Raw genomic sequence first — 16,953 nt, 5'->3', positions numbered from 1 at the left:
ATAAGATCCCCCCTCATCCTTCTAAATTCCAGTGTATACAAGCCTAATTGCTCCAGCCTTTCAACATACGACAGTCCCGCCATTCTGGGAATTAACCTAGTGAACCTACGCTGCACGCCCTCAATAGCAAGAATATCCTTCCTCAAATTTGGAGACCAAAACTGCACACAGTACTCCAGGTGCGGTCTCACCAGGGCCCGGTACAACTGTAGAAGGACCTCTTTGCTCCTATACTCAACTCCTCTTGTTATGAAGGCCAACATTCCATTGGCTTTCTTCACTGCCTGCTGTACCTGCATGCTTCCTTTCAGTGATTGATGCACTAGGACACCCAGATCTCGTTGAACATCCCCTCTTCCTAACTTGACACCATTCAGATAATAATCTGCCTTTCTATTCTTACTTCCAAAGTGAATAACCTCACACTTATCTACATTAAACTGCATCTGCCATGTATCCGCCCACTCACACAACCTGTCCAAGTCACCCTGCAGCCTTATTGCATCTTCCTCACAATTCACACTACCCCCCAGCTTAGTATCATCTGCAAATTTGCTAATGGTACTTTTAATTCCTTCATCTAAGTCATTAATGTATATCGTAAATAGCTGGGGTTCCAGCACCGAACCTTGCGGTACCCCACTGGTCACTGCCTCCCATTCCGAAAGGGACCCATTTATCCCCACTCTTTGCTTTCTGTCTGTCAACCAATTTTCTATCCATGTCAGTACCCTACCCCCAATACCATGTGCTCTAATTTTGCCCACTAATCTCCTATGTGGGACCTTGTCGAAGGCTTTCTGAAAGTCGAGGTACACCACATCCACTGACTCTCCCCTGTCAATTTTCCTAGTTACATCCTCAAAAAATTCCAGTAGATTTGTCAAGCTTGATTTCTCCATCGTAAATCCATGCTGACTCGGAATGATCCTGTTACTGCGATCCAAATGCTCAGCAATTTTGTCTTTTATAATTGACTCCAGCATCTTCCCCACTGACTCCAGCATCTTCCCCAAGCATACAAGTACACTCACAGATGTGTAAACTTCCCAGTACTTCTTTTTTAGTGGTAATAAAAATCACCAAACTCTAGTTTTGTCACAATTTCTTTGAAAGCATAGTACAGATCATCAGCACATTCCTAATATTTCACCTATCTTGAAACAAAGGACATAAAGTGCAGGAGGCAGCAGGTCGGGCAGCATCTCTGGGGAACATGGATCAGTCACATTTTGGGGTCAAGACCCTTCTCCAGACTGATTGTAATGGGGGTGGGGAGCAAAAAAGAAACAAGAAAATATATTTTTATATAATATAATATTATTTTTCTATGCTATTTGTTTGCCCTCACAACTCTGACATCATAGATTATCTGTGAAAAGTGCCTCACATTTCAGAAACATTCTCTGTTTAACAGTTGATGATACACACTACAATTTTTTTCATCATGTCAAATGATGGGGTCAGATATTTGTGAAGAACTTTGTGCAGAACGTTCACAAGAATGTCAAATAGGTTGTCTCAGTATGATTGTGTGCTAACCTTTCCTGATTATCAGTTTTAATGTTAGATTAGATTTATTTTAACTTTTCTTGATTTTCCGCTCTTCACATTTTTGTTGTTGCTGAATTCAATAGTTTAAAATCATGTCACTGTGTTATGTAGTCAGCGTGTTTGAGCAGAGATTCCAAATGAATGTGACAAGGTCACAGCTGAAAAGCTATTCTATTTCCACAATTTAACAAAATGATTCACCCAAATGCGCTGAACACATTGATTATTGAAAAAGTAATGAGGAAATAATGATTCTGAATTTAAATGATTAGATATTAATGTGCAAATCCAGCATCAGCAGAGGCATTTAATCATTTTAATTTTACTGGTCAATATCTCTTCAGGTTATATAAACTTAAATCCCCAGTTGAAATTTTATTATTCTTTAGAAATAAGAATGGATTAAACATGTTTTTGGTGTCACAATCTCAAGTGCCAATTCCAGTTGCATCGTCGTGGTATGCCTCAGTACTTGTGGAATTGAATTGCATATTTCCACACCCACACTGCTCTTAGGTTGTGTGTAGTGGTGATAATCTTTGCTCAATTGATGTCTAGTCTGCCTGCCTTTTCTTAGGTCATATACTGATGAGTGTTCTCTGTGGCTGCTGTTTAATTGGCATATGGTTACACAGCAACAGTCGAGGAGGTTACAGATGGCCTTGAGGTCAACGTTGAGCAGCTGTGGGTCTGTGACTAACCTACCTTGCCACAGCAGCAGCACTCTGGGCAAGCTCACTAGGCATCAGCAATGACATTGTCTGCGTGCCAATGAATCATTTGACGTGAAGGAAGGTGCTGGAGCCCATCATGCTCATGCCAGTCATCAAGCACCCTTCTTCACTAATCTAATTCATAACCATGCTGGGACCATGCATGCTGTCAACTTGTGCCAGAACAGTACATTTGATCACCACTCATCTCCTACCATTATTCTGGGGGGGGGAAGGCACAAAGCACTGGAGTAACTCAACAGGTGAGGCAGCATATCTGGAGAATGTGGAGAACCCACTCTGGAGAACCCTACGATCGTGATCTGAAACATCACCGATCACTGTTCTCCATGGATGCTGCCTGACCTGCTGAGTTACTCCAGCATTGTAAATCAGCATCTGCAGTTCCTTGCTTCTGCCTCTATTCTTGGGAAACTGCTGGAGAGCAAGAATGACTGGAAGAAAAGGTGGTAGTCAGTGATCAACCCCTCCATACCCCTAAGAGGGGCAGGCACCAATTAGATTCCACAGTGATATAGTACTCTTGAATTAATTTCCCTTTATTATGTGTGAATGTGTAAAATCACACAATTTTGTGTTTTAATGCTACAATCACTGTACGAAATGTGTGCATGAATTTCAGACGTAAGGAGAGCACAAATTTTCATTGGTCCCTTATACGTCCCTGCTTTTTGCGCCTCTGTCTATTATAATCAAAATGTTAAGGCTGGTATTTCAAGGTTCATATTTTAAAATGACTGGGTGGCAAAAACATAATGCATTTTTAAATTTAAAAGTTGTTTAAAAAATGTATCATGATTATTTCCTTTATGAATTTGTGGAGTAATTTTCAGGAAATGTATTGCAGGATTGTAATTTTGGTTGGAGGCTCTCTGAATATAAGTATTTTATTTGATTGGTATTCTTAATTGAATAGAGATAGTGTTCTTACGATTTTAAGGTGGCTTGTTTTGGTTAATTAAAGTTGTTCTTTACCTTTATTTTCCTCTTGTTTTTGTCGTTCAGGTCCGAACTTGGATTCTTACGGTTGGCTACACAACCGCATTTGGAGCTATGTTTGCAAAAACATGGAGAGTTCACGCCATATTCAAAAACGTAAAGATGAAGAAAAAGGTAAGTAGCTCCTGACTAAAATGTTTGGTGCATTGTAATGATATTTCAGCGGCTGATTTGCTGTTCACTGTAAGTCAGGGAGTGCACTGTTTTATAAAGCAGAGAGTGTAAAATAATGCACAATATGTCATTTTTTGGTTGTATGTATCATAGTATGTCCCTTCAGGGCCAAAACGTGTAATTGCTGCTATTATGCACACCCTTAGGTCAGCTTAGATCAGACTGGTTCTTTATTTTCGTTGACTGTCATGAACTCAATCTGAAGATGTTTATTGCTGCTGGGGTAGTTTTCACAGCACATTGTAAGTGCATGACACCCTTTCAATTTTGTATGGTTTCTTGATGGTTCAGCAGTGATCTCTCCTTGTGTCAAAATTTGAAGCTGCCCACGAGCGATTCTGTACCTGCTACAACTGTATTGACAATAGCATCTCTCTGATATAATTCCCAAATTCTCATGCCTATCCCCAAAGGCTACCTGTCCCACCATACAATTCGCTTTGCTAAATCCTAACATTTCCTTTCCAAACTCTGTCTACATTTAATTCAAGCTTTCGATTGTGTCCCCATATATTTAATTTTAATAGCGTCTCTGATTTCAAGCTACAAATATACATTGCATGAATATGATAAAAAGGTTTAAATTCTCTCTTCAGTTTTAAGCATTTTTGATTATTTCTGCTAAGCAGGATAACAACATTGGGAGTAAAGGATGTGGTGGTAAATGTGCATTCAGCAAGAGGTGGTGGCATGAGTGAAGGCAGTGAAGAAAGCTAATGACATAGCCTTCATAACGAGAGGATTTCAGTTTCGGAGTAAAGAGGTTCTTCTGCAGTTGTATAGGGCCCTGGTAAGACCACATCTGGAGTATTGTGTACAGTTTTGGTCTCCAAATTTGAGGAAGGACATCCTTGTAATTGAGGTAGTGCAGCGTAGGTTCACGAGATTGATCCCTGGGATGGCGGGTCAGTCATATGAGGAAAGATTGAAAAGACTAGGCTTGTATTCACTGGAGTTTAGAAGGATGAGAGGGGATCTTATAGAAACGTATAAAATTATAATAGGGCTGGACAAGCTAGATGCAGTAAAAATGATCCCAATGTTGGATGAGTCCAGAACCAGAGGCCACAGTCTTAGAATAATGGGTAGGCCATTTAAAACTGAGGTGAGAAGGAACTTTTTCACCCAGAGAGTTATGAATTTGTGGAATTCTCTGCCAGAGAATGGAGGCCAAATCACTGGATGGATTTAGATAGAGCTCTAGGGGCTAGTGGAATCAAGGGATATGGGGAGAAGGCAGGCACGAGTTATTGATTGTGGACAATCAGCCATGATCACAATGAATGGCGATGCTGGCTCGAAGAGCCGAATGGCCTCCTCCTGCACCTATTTTCTACGTTTCTATGGAACAGAAAACCTTGTTATCAATTACAGCTTTGAACAATCTATCTTTTTTCACTGCCCTCAATGAGCAGAAAAAGAATTAAACCAGCTATCTGAGCACTGCTTAACTGATCTAAGCATATGTTTCTTATTGTGTGGCTGTCTTCTCAAGCTCTCAAAACCTCTCCGGCACGTACAAGGTTCAAGTTATCGCTGTGATACAATAGAATACAAAATGGATCACTGCATGGATTAACCTAAAGGGAAAGGATGTCAGATGGTGCAAGAAAAAAATACAACCGATATTACATCAAAACATTGGAGCAAGTCAACCAAAGTTCCATGGAAGAAGAGTGTGGCCTTTTAAACTCTAACGTTTGCTGAAGTAGAAAAACAATTGCTTGACACAATAACAAGGTCATAAGGAATTAGGTAGAATTTGGCCATTTGACCCATCAAATCTACTCCACCATTCAATCATGGCTGACCTATCTCTCCCTCCTAACCCCATTCTCCTGCCTTTCCCCATTACCTCTGTCTACTGTATTAATTAGACAATAGACAATAGAAAATAGGTGCAGGAGAAGGCCATTTGGCCCTTCGAGCCAGCACAGCCATTCAATGTGATCATGGCTGATCATTCTCAATCAGTACCCCGTTCCTGCCTTCTCCCCATACCCCCTGACTCCGCTATCCTTAAGAGCTCTATCTAGCTCTCTCTTGAATGTATTCAGAGAATTGGCCTCCACTGCCCTCTGACGCAGAGAATTCCACAGATTCACAACTGTCTAACTAAAAAAGTTTTTCCTCATCTCTGTTCTAAATGGCCTACCCCTTATTCTTAAACTGTGGCCCCTGGTTCTGGACTCCCCCAACATTGGGAACATGTTTCCTGCCTCTAACGTGTCCAACCCCTTAATAATTTTATACGTTTCGATAAGATCCCCTCTCATCCTTCTAAATTCCAGTGTATACAAACCTAGTCGCTCCAGAATCTATCCAGATATTAAGAATCTATCTATCTCTGCCTTAAAAATATCCACTGACAGCCTCCCCACCCTTCTGTGGCAAAGAATTCCATAGATTCACCACCCTCCTACTAAAGAAATTTTGCCTCATCTCCTTCCTAAAAGAACGTCCTTTAATTCTGAGGCTATGTCCTCTAGTCCTAGATTCTCCCATTAGAGGAAACATCCTCCATATCCACTCTATCCAAGCCTTTCTCTATTCTGTATGTTTCAATGAGGTTCCCGATCTCCTACTCTCTATCTTACAGATGAAATATCTGCCCTCAGACGTGGACTTAAATGATTCCCTGCACTCTGAGGAGCTCCCTGATGTCCCAACCAATATTTATTCCTCATTCAGCTTTGATAAAATGGTCAATCTGATCACTATCAAGGTGCTTGGGGTGGGTGAGGAGGGGAGCTAAGTGGTTGTTTTGCAGAAATTGGCTGCTTTGTCTTCTTCCACCACAGTGTGTGCCACAAATACTACACTAACTGTTAAAAAAAACTGTCTGAAAAGGCATAAGATATTTTCATGTTCCCTCACAATGCTTAAAAAGAACTACTGTCACAGAAGACAAGTTAAGGCCAACATGAATCAGCCATGATCATGTTAAATGCCAGGCAGGTGTAGAAGACCAGTTGGCACATTAATGCTCCTATTTTCTTATGTTCTGACATATTGAATGAGTACTTGAAACAACATTACAAAGAAGATGAACAACCGAATGCTGGAAAACAGGATCAGTATAGTTAAGTACTCGAGGTACAGTATGGACATAGTTTATAAGATCATAAAACATAAGAGCAGAATTAGGCCATTTGACACATCGACTCAGTTCTGCCATTTAATCATGGCTAATCTATCTTTCCCCCTCAAACCCGTTCTCCCTCCTTTTCCCCATAACCTTTGACACCTTACTAACCAAACTAAACCTAAGCTTTAAAATTATCTAGTATTTTGGCCTCTACAACCATCTGTGGCAATGAATTCCACTGTTTCACCATTCTTATGCAAAATAAATTCCTCCTCATCTTCATTCTAAAGGTACATCCTTTTATTCTGAGGCGGTGCCCTCTGGTCCTGGACTTTTTCACTACTGGAAGCATGTTCTCCACTTTAGACTTTAGAGATATAGCTTGGAAACAAACCTGTCCATCCGTGGAGGAAACCGGAGCACCTGGAGAAAAACCACGTGGTCACAGGGAGAACGTACAGACAGTACCCATATTCAGAATCAAACCCGGGTATCTGACGTTGCAAGGCAGCAACTCTACCATTGCTCCACTGTGCTGTCCAGAGATATATATCAAATATATCTAGTTGACTGAGGTGCCTGTTTTTGTGTAGTGTTTCTGTTTGGCTCTGTGACTCTTCCCTCCACCTCATTTCTATCTCAGAAACTGCTGTAACCTTGCAGCAGATCATTGTTATCGGCAAGAAAGGTTAATATTTCGGATACAATAGTTTCCAAAACTCAGAGACCAGCACGGTAATAGAACTGGGGAAAAAAAGGAAGGAAATAGACATCCCTGTCAGCGGGGCAGTTAATGGCCTGTCTGGCCCACAAGCTGAGAAAGCAATTCTGAAGGAATTTCTACTTTAAATTGCTTTCTCTCTGAAGACTTGGTAAAATGTGGTAAACAATGTTGACGATAATAACGTAATTCCAGAGGATAAAGTAAAATAGATAAACTCAGTGCTGATGAGATTTAAAAAGGTAAGTATGACTTGATGGACTTTGTAAGGCAAATTCATGCCATATAATATAAATGAATTAGCATTTTTTAAAGACCATGTAATAACAGAGAGATTTTGGACTTATTAACAGATAATTGAGAACAAAAGGAAAGAAGTTCTGTTGAGCCTTTTATTCTCAAGAGTATTGGTTCTGATTCTGGATATTACACAGTTGGAAGGACATCAAAACCTTGGAGAGCAATATAGAATAGTACAGCACAGGAATGGTTCCTTTGGCCAAGGATGTCTGCACTGAACATGATGCCAAACTAAACTAATCCCATCAGCCTGCACAAAATCTGTATCCCGCCATTCCATGCATGTTTATGTGCCTGTCTAAAAGCCTCTTAAGCATTGCCATGGTACCTGCTTCCATCATTTACCCCGGCACCATGTTCCAGGCATCTAGCACTCTCTGTGGAATTAAAACATGCCTCTTAAATTTCCATTCTACTTTCCCCCTCTGACCTTAAAATCATATCCGCTAGTTTATGACATTTCTACCATGGAGGATAAAAAAAACTGTCTATCCTGTCTATGCCTCTCATAATCTTATATATTTCTATCAGGTCAACCCTTGCAAAACCTGAACAATCCCCCCACCACCATTAGCCGTCGCCTCCTTTGTTCCAGGGAAAACAATCTACATTTGTCCAACTTTTCCTTATAGCTGATACCTTATTATCCAAGCACAATCCTCATGCACCTCTTCTGCACCCTCTACAAAGCCTTCACATCCTTCCTGAAAGCAGCAATCATAACCGCCCATAATATTCCAAATGAGGCCTAACCAAAATGTTTCTATTCAACACCACCGCCAATGAAGCAAATGTATGCAGCAAGTATGCTATTTACATTCTTTGCCAATCTATCCACTTGTCCTTGTTCTTTTTCAAGGAGCTATGAACTTGCATCCTAAGATCCCCCTGTACGTCAATAGTCCTAAGCATCCTACCATTCACTGGGTACTTTCCTTTAACATTACAAGTGCAACACTTCACTTGTCCAGATCGAACTCCATTTTCCATTTCTCAACATGGTAGTACAGAAGATAAATATTATAGTCAATCTCTAGGACTTGTGTTTTTTTTCTAATTGAATTTTTGCCAAAATGTTTTTTTCTAAATGTCTTTTTTGCATAGTCTTTCTTTTGGAATTTTATGCGTGATTTGTGTATAATTTGTTTTTGCATGTTTATGTGTGTCTGCAATGCTACTGAAAGCAAAGATTTTCATTGTGCCTGTGTGTACTGTATTTGTGCACACGTCAATAAACTCATCTTGACTTGACACTGACCATATCTCCAACTGTTCTATATCCTACTATATCCTTTAATAACCTTCACAAACCACCCTTCACTATTTCATTCTGTCTTCTAATGCCAAGCTAATTTTGACTCCCATCTACTAAATCACCATGGATCCCACGTGGCTTAATCTTCTTGTTCAAGCTCCTATGAGGAACTTAATCGAATGCCTTTTTGAAGTCCATATAGACAACATCCACTGCCCTACACTCATCAATCATTTTCATCACCTAAAAAAGCTCAAAGAGAAACATAGAAACATAAAACATAGAAAATAGGTGCATTTTGGCCCTTGGAGCCATTCAATATGATCTTGGCTGATCATCCAAAATCAGTACCCCGTTCCTGCTTTCGCCCCATATCCCTTGATTCTGTTAGCCCTAAGAGCTCTATCTAACTCTCTCTTGAGTAGAAGGGTTACTAAAATGCACAGAAGTGAACTTCAGTGGGAGAGTGGAAAGTTGAGATTGTTTGCTATAAAACAGAATGTTAAAGGGAAAAACTTTCACTGCAGCAGAACTGGAACAGTGAAATACTTGTTACAGCTTTACCGGCATGTTAAAAGCATATTAAATGTTCCTGGTGATGCCAGCATTTAACATCTATCCCTAATTTGCCCTTAAACTAAGGAGACAGTTAAAGTCTGGTGATGCTGGAGGCCGGCCAAGGATGGCATATTCCTTTCATGAAGGACATCAGTGAACAGATGTATTTTAACAACAATTTGGCCATATCATGGCTATCATTATTGAAAGTTGTTTTGATTCCTTAACTGTTAAAGACTGATTTGTTAGAATCCAACTCAATAGTGACACTTGAATCTAGATCAATATTCAGCGATTTGGTGGCGCTAGACCAATTAATAAAACATTACACTATTATGATCTATGGAGTAGCAGTGTTGAGAATTGAAGTGATATTGTTTGGATAGATAAGGAAAGGCTTCTTTTCACTAATATCAGGGTTAGTAACTAAAGTTTACAATGCTACAAAATCCAAGAAGAACATTTACAATTATTAAAAGCAAAATGTCACATGAACAGAAATTAACATACTGAAAAGATGATGGGGAAAGAATCAGTGGTAAATATGAATACAGATCCAAATGAGAATTTTACCAATTTTACATAGATGCTGCCAGGATTAGAAAATGGTGGCTTTGAAGAGAGAGTGGGTAAACTGAGATTGTTTTCTTTGGAACAAAGGAAATTGAGATGAATAAAATTCTAAATAAATTAAGAGGTTTGTATCACTTGACTATGAGTCAAAAAACAGGATCATCGTCTTTAATTTAGGTATGTGCCCATTATTCCATGGCGTCCACTAAAGTGAGGAACATCCCTCTGCACCCACACTTTCTAGACCATTTATTGTGATAGATAGAGCAAAACATGAACTGCTGGAGGAACTCAGCGGGACAGGCAGCATCTGTCGATGACCCAAGACATCGATCACATCTCTGCCTCTACAGATGCTGCCTGACACACTGAGTTCCGCCAGCTGATTAATTTTGCTCCCGATTAGAGCATCTGCAAACTCTTGCGCTTGTATCATGTTGTCTACTTCCATCAAATTGCTCCTCAGCTTCTCATCTGCAAGAGTCCCAGTCTCTCCAATCTACCCTCATAACTGTAGTCCTGCCTAGGGACTATTGTCATAAATCTTCTTGAGCTCCATCTAATGAATGTTCATCCTTCCTTATAATGTACCAACTGAAATTAAGGTCAATAGTCCAGTTGAAAGTAGATGAGTTTTTTCTAAACATTGAACATGACATCCCTGCTCTTATGTATACATCTCTATTGATATATCTATTGAATTGTGTATGACATTTAACTCCCTTCAACCTGTCTTGCCACTTTCAGTGACTTGTGCACCAACACTCCCAGGCTCTCTGCTACTGCACTCCTTTTAGAACAGTAACTTTTTATTCTCGGGTAGAAACTTAGAACAGTAACTTTTTTAGGTAGGATAGAATCAAAGAGCTGCAGTTTGCTAGTCTGAAGTATCTTATATACTTCTATCAGGTCAACCACTGCAAAACTCCCCCCCCCCCCCCCCCCCCATCGCTCCTATGTTCCAGGGAAAACAGCCTGCATTTGTCCAACCCCTTCTTATACTAATAAGAACTACTACTTATAATAATAATAATAATAATAATAATAATAATAAGCATTTATTTTATATAGCGCCTTATCGGGTGCTCAAAGCGCTTTACAAAAACAATCAACATAAAAACAAACAGACAAACTATCCTGACGGAAAAGCGGCGAATAAACAACGCCAGTGTCCTCTCACGTCAGGGTCCGGCAGTAGACAACAAAAAGCACAGGACACACAGATACAATTTTTACACAAACAGCCATCACAGCGATTGCTCCAGGCATACCCTCACTGTGATGGAAGGCAAAGTCTTATCTCCTCCTCATTCTTCTCCCGTGGTGCCACGAGGTGATCGAGGCTCCCAACTTTTTGAAGCCCCCACCGGGCGATGGAAAGTCCCAGGGCCGAGCCGAGCAGGCCGATGAAAGTCCTGAGCCCCCACTGGGCGATGGAAAGTCCCAGGGCCGAGCCGAGCAGGCCGATGAAAGTCCTGAGCCCCCACCGGGCGATGGAAAGTGCTGCGGCCGAGCCACGCAGGGTGATGAAGGGCCTGCGAGCGGGTCGATCGTACCTCGCGCTTCGGGGCGGTCGAAGCTGCTACGGCTGGAGCTCCCAAAAACCGGTCGCCAGCCAGGGACCTGCGAACTCCCGATGTTGCGGTCTGCAGGGCCCACGGCCGAAGCCTCCGAGATGGTAAGTCCAGGCCCTGCGACCGGAGTCTTCAAGGTCGATCCCAGCTGGAGGCCGCCGACTCCACGATGTTAGGCCGTAGCGCGAACGGAGATACGACACGGTAAAGGTCGCATCTCCGTTGAGGAAGAGATTAGAAAAAAGGTTTTCCCCAACCCCCCCCACCACCCCCCCACATACACAGAGTTAAAAAGAGAACAAAACGTACATTAAACGATGACAATAGACAAAAAACAAAAAAAAGACAGAGACTGCCGGTGAGCCGCAGCTGCAGAACACAGCCACGCCCCTTTATGACCGAATAGCTAATACCCTCTTATCCAAGCACAATCCTAATGCTTCTCTTCTGTATCAACCTGAAACATCACCTATCCATGTTCTCCAGACATGCTGCATGACCCGCAGAGTTACTTCAGCACTTTGTGACATTTTACTCTGTATTGCCTCTCCAGACTTTGCTGACCAAATGACAATAATCTTCATCTACCATGCGTCTGTCCTTGCACCAGACCTTTCATGCCTAGACCATTACTACACTCTTTGCTGTTTGGAATATTGTAGATTGTGGTTTGAACTCCTAAAACAAAGTAACTCACATGAAGTTGTGAAGAGATGGGAAAAGATGATGGGAGTGGTCGGTAACACGATATTTAAAAGATCAGTTGTCACAGAACTCTACATCAGATTTTAACGATACTTTTACGAAAACCAGCACAGGCATGATGGACTGAATGGCCTTCATTTCTGTCACATCACTCCATGAAATGCTGGCCCACTTGCCTTGGGTTTTCAATGCTTGTATGTAATTTTCCAAATCGTCTCTGTTTGTGAAGCCTTTATTTCTATTTCTATTTCCTTTTGCTGACAGTTTTACATTCGTGGTGTTTCTGCACTAATTTTAATTGAGGAGTCTTCAACAGATTTTCTTTTATGCTCTCCAAATGAATATGACAGTCAAAATAACAGTTTCAAATAACAGACGTTATTGGGCAATAATTGTCTTGAAACGCCTTTGTGGGAAATGATAAATAAATGGTAATATTGATTTTTCTCAGTCGTTTCCAAAATTTCTTAACCAAAAGTGTGTGATTATTTCAGCTTGAAATGCATTGTGAATGGTTGAGGTACAGTGGTGCACAGGAAATCAGATACTTCTGCAACTCGGGCCACAGTGGATATTTGACCTGGCCCTACATTAGTGCATCACTTTATGTTTTCATGAGTGATGGCATGACGATTTGCACAACTCAGTGACAGTTCCAATATAAAGCAAATATGATATTCAATGGATTTTAAGTCTAGCTTCAGAACACTGGAAATAAGGAAAGTGTAATGCCAACAAGCCAAGGCTCCTGCAGTTATTCCCAATTTGAAGTCATGAGGAGCCCATCGGGGTAGATGGAAACAAAAATCTGTCACTGAGACCAAAGAAGCCAGGCTGGAGGCAGCAATACATCTTGGATGTATCCAAATGAGGACTCCATACTCATTTTGCATGGATAGCTCACCAGCATTTGATAGCTTAGTATAGTACTTGTACGCCGATATTATGATGTGTCCAGCTTTCCAAATTGACCTCCCCTCTGCACACCCTCGCACTATTTCCTTCTTAACCATATATTGTCAACTCTTCCTCTGAGCTTTCTCACATTCCCATCTGTCCAGCCGCAGTTGATGTTCCACCTTAGTTTCTGCAATGCCTTCTCCTTCTACCAATAAGTGTTCTCCTTCCATCCATCACTAACCATTGTTCTAACTCATGACTGCTCCTCTCCTCCATGCAGCAGGAGAGAACGCTTAATACCAGAGGAAATATCGTCATTGGTATGAGCAGAGAAGTTAGCTTATGGTGATGGCAGATATGCTGGGATTTATGACCTTGAGAGACAGAATTAATAAATCAGCCAAATAATATACAATACTTATTCACGTAGATGTGGAATTTAATGCGAGAAATGTGAGGTGTTGCATTTTGAGACATCTAACAAGGGTGTAGGACCTACACAGTGAATGGTAGGCCTCTGGGGAGTGTTGTAGAGCAGAGGGTTCTAGGAGTGCAGGCGCAATGCTCCTTAAAGGTTGTGTCGCAGGTAGATAAAGTGGTCAAAAAGGCTTTTGGTACATTGGTCTTCATCAGTCAGAGTGTTGAGTAGAGAAGTTGGGAGGTCTTGTTGCAGTTATATAAGACATTGGTGAGACTGCATTTAGTTCAGTTTAGTGTTCAGATCTGGGCATCATGTTATAGGAAAGATACTGTCAAGCTTGAAAGGGTTCAGAGAAGATTTACGAGGCTGGGTCTCTATTCCTTGGAGCGCAGGGTGATCTTATAGGTGTACAAAATCATGAGAGGAATAAATTGGGTAGATGCACAGAATCTCTTGCCCAGAGTTGTGGAATCGAGGACCAGAGGATATAGGTTCAAGGTGAAGGGTGGTGGGTGTATGGAACAAGCTGCCAGAGGAGGTAGTTGAGGCTGGGACTATCCCAACAATTAGATTTAGATTTAGATGTGGAGATACAGCGCGGAAACAGGCCCTTCGGCCCACCGAGTCCACGCCGCCCAGCGATCCCCGCACATTAACACTATCCTACACACACTAGGGACAATTTTTACATTTACCCCGTCAATTAACCTACATACCTGTACGTCTTTGGAGTGTGGGAGGAAAACGAAGATCTCGGAGAAAACCCACGCAGGTCACGGGGAGAACGTACAAACTCTGTACAGACAGCGCCCGTAGTCAGAATCGAACCTGAGTCTCCGGCGCAGCATTCGCTATAAGGCAACAACTCTACCGATGTGCCAACATTTGCTGAAGTAGAAAAACAATTAAGAATAATTAGACAGGTACATGGATAGGACAAGTTTGGAGGGATATGGACCAAACGCAGGCAGATGGGACTAGTGTAGCTGGGACATGTCGGCCGGTGTGGGCAAGCTGGGCTGAAGGCCCTGTTTCCACATTGTATCACTCTATGACTCTAACAGTGACAAAGTAATCATCTCCAAACTGCAACATTTATAAATTTGCTCCTATTTTAAAAAAGTTTACTCCCTACCACCCACAAGTTCTGTTATCGCAGTCTTCAGCTGTGTCTTAGGAAAGTTGTTATGTGGTTCTGGGATTTATTCACAAATTTGCTTGTAAATTCTTCACTACACACCCACTCTGCCCCCAGAACCTACTCTGAAAAAAGGTCTGGAAGTCTGTATTTTTCTGTGGAGAAGGTTGTGGAAGCTGCTGATTTCAGGAAAGAGATATGTAGAAGCATATCGCCATTACAAAGGAGGAAGAGTCTGTGGTCTTGAAGTCAGTAATGGCATATAATTCCCTTTAGGCCTGGCCAGGAGTATCGTGGGACATTATGGAGAGCAAGAGAGGAGTTTGCTGGGTCCCTGGCAGAGATGTAATCTTCATTAGTCATTAGTGCGATACCAGAAGACTGTAGGACAGCTCATGTTGTGTCCCTTTAGACTTCAGAGATACAGCGTGGATATAGGCCTTTCGGCCCACTGAGCCTGCGGGACAATTTTACATTTTTTTTAGCAAAGCCAATTAACCTACAAACCTGTTCATCTTTAGGATGTGCGAAGAAACAGGAGTACCCAGAGAAAGCCCATGCAGTCATAGGGAGAACGTACAAACTCCATACAAACAGCACCCAAAGTCAGGATTCAACCCGGGTCTCTGCTGCTGTTAGGCAGCGACGTTGCTCGCCCCATGAACCAACGTCCCTCTTCTTGCCCGATAGTTTGTATCCCTTGGGGTGCCTCCTGCAGTCAATCTTGAAGGCGCTGAAGGCAACACCCCAATTCCTCTCCAACTGGTCGAGACTGAAGACTTTCCTGTTTTTGAGGCAAAACCCAGCGGCTTCCGAGCTTCCCCCTCCAATCCGCGGCCCAACGGGATTTTCTTTGTGGCGGCGAGCCAGGCCTGCCTCCGCTCATGGCTGCAGACAGCTGCTGGGTCTCCCTTCATCAGGCTTCATAAGGTCCCATATAGTAGTCTAATCCAGAGGTGAGATCTCCTGGGGTCAAATGTGAGATGGTAAATTGGATATAAAGTTGACTTGGTACTAAGATGTAGTGGAGGGGTGCTTTTCAAATTGGACACCTGAAACCAGGGGTCTATCATAGAGATTGGTGCTGAGTCCTTTTTTCTTGATGAATATGAATGATCTGGGTGAAAATACAAGTGGCATGATTAGTAAGCCTGTACATGACACCAAACTTGGTGCAAAGTGGACTGTGAAAAAGGCCGTCCACGTTACAACAGGATTTATATCCACTGGGGAAGTGGGAAAAGAAATGGCTAATGGGTTGAACTAAGATCAATGCAACGTGATGCAGTGTGGGATGATAAATTCAAGCCAGGACATACAGGTCCAAAGACGTACAGGTATGTAGGTTAATTGGCTGGGTAAATGTAAAAATTGTCCCTAGTGGGTGTAGGATAGTGTTAATGTACGGGGATCACTGGGCGGCACGGACTTGGAGGGCCGAAAAAGGCCTGTTTCCGGCTGTATGTATATGATATGATATGATACACAGGTCCCTGGTTCCATTGTTTCCTTAAAGTGGCAACACAGGTAGACAGAAAGGTGACGAAGATACACGGAATGCTTGCCTTCATTGGCTAAGGGATTGAGTAAAGGAGTTGGGACATCAAGTCACAGTTGTATAAATTGTTAGTTAGGCTGCACAAAGACTATTGTGTGCAATTCTGGTCGCACATGACAAGAAGGATGTGATAAAGTTAGAGTTAGAATAATGAATATTCTGGCCTGCTCTGCTTTTAGTAGGAGGGTTTAAATCGTCTCTGATCTTAAGGAGATTGCTACACCATTTTATATTTGTTTTATTTCATATAAACACAACATTCCAAAATTTAAAACCTTATTGAAAGTTTATACAGTGCAGGTTATTACTCAGTAACTCTGGAGATTTACTCAGCAGCAATCCAATTTGTTTTATCACCATTGGCCAATTTTTATCTCATCTGACTAATTTCCCTGGTGAGCTAGGGATTATGAGCCTAATCCACCTACCTAATATGGTGGCCTATAAATTGTATCACAGAGGCATTTTTATTGGTTTCAGAAGGCTTTTCTTCCTTCTGCTTTTGTATTTATTTTAGGGAGTAATTCCAGAACTTGATCCTCATTTTGAATGATCGGAAATTGTTACATTAGCAGATTCTCATGGGCAGTTCTGCATTGCATCTGATTATTTTTTTAGTTTAATACAAGTCCAAAAACTGAAAATAATCAATGTCCAGTGTGACAATAAACATTGATTTGGGGGATTTCCAAACTTTGTGT

The 16,953-nt window shown here is 41.6% G+C and overlaps 1 protein-coding gene across 1 annotated transcript in view; it reads left to right on the top strand.

The window, feature by feature from the left end:
• Positions 1 to 16,953, top strand: part of gabbr2 (gamma-aminobutyric acid (GABA) B receptor, 2) — a 694,367-nt gene that overhangs the window by 548,846 nt on the left and 128,568 nt on the right. Inside the window, exon 13 of the mRNA XM_078422928.1 lies at positions 3,294 to 3,401. Within this exon, the coding sequence (XP_078279054.1) occupies positions 3,294 to 3,401 (108 nt within the window). The remainder of the gene's footprint in view (positions 1 to 3,293; positions 3,402 to 16,953) is intronic.

Source organism: Rhinoraja longicauda, chromosome 2 (genome assembly GCF_053455715.1).
Source record: "Rhinoraja longicauda isolate Sanriku21f chromosome 2, sRhiLon1.1, whole genome shotgun sequence".
NCBI lineage: Eukaryota > Metazoa > Chordata > Chondrichthyes > Rajiformes > Arhynchobatidae > Rhinoraja > Rhinoraja longicauda.
The sequence above is the reverse complement of the archived record's forward strand: the minus strand, read 5'-3'. Positions and strand labels throughout refer to the sequence as shown.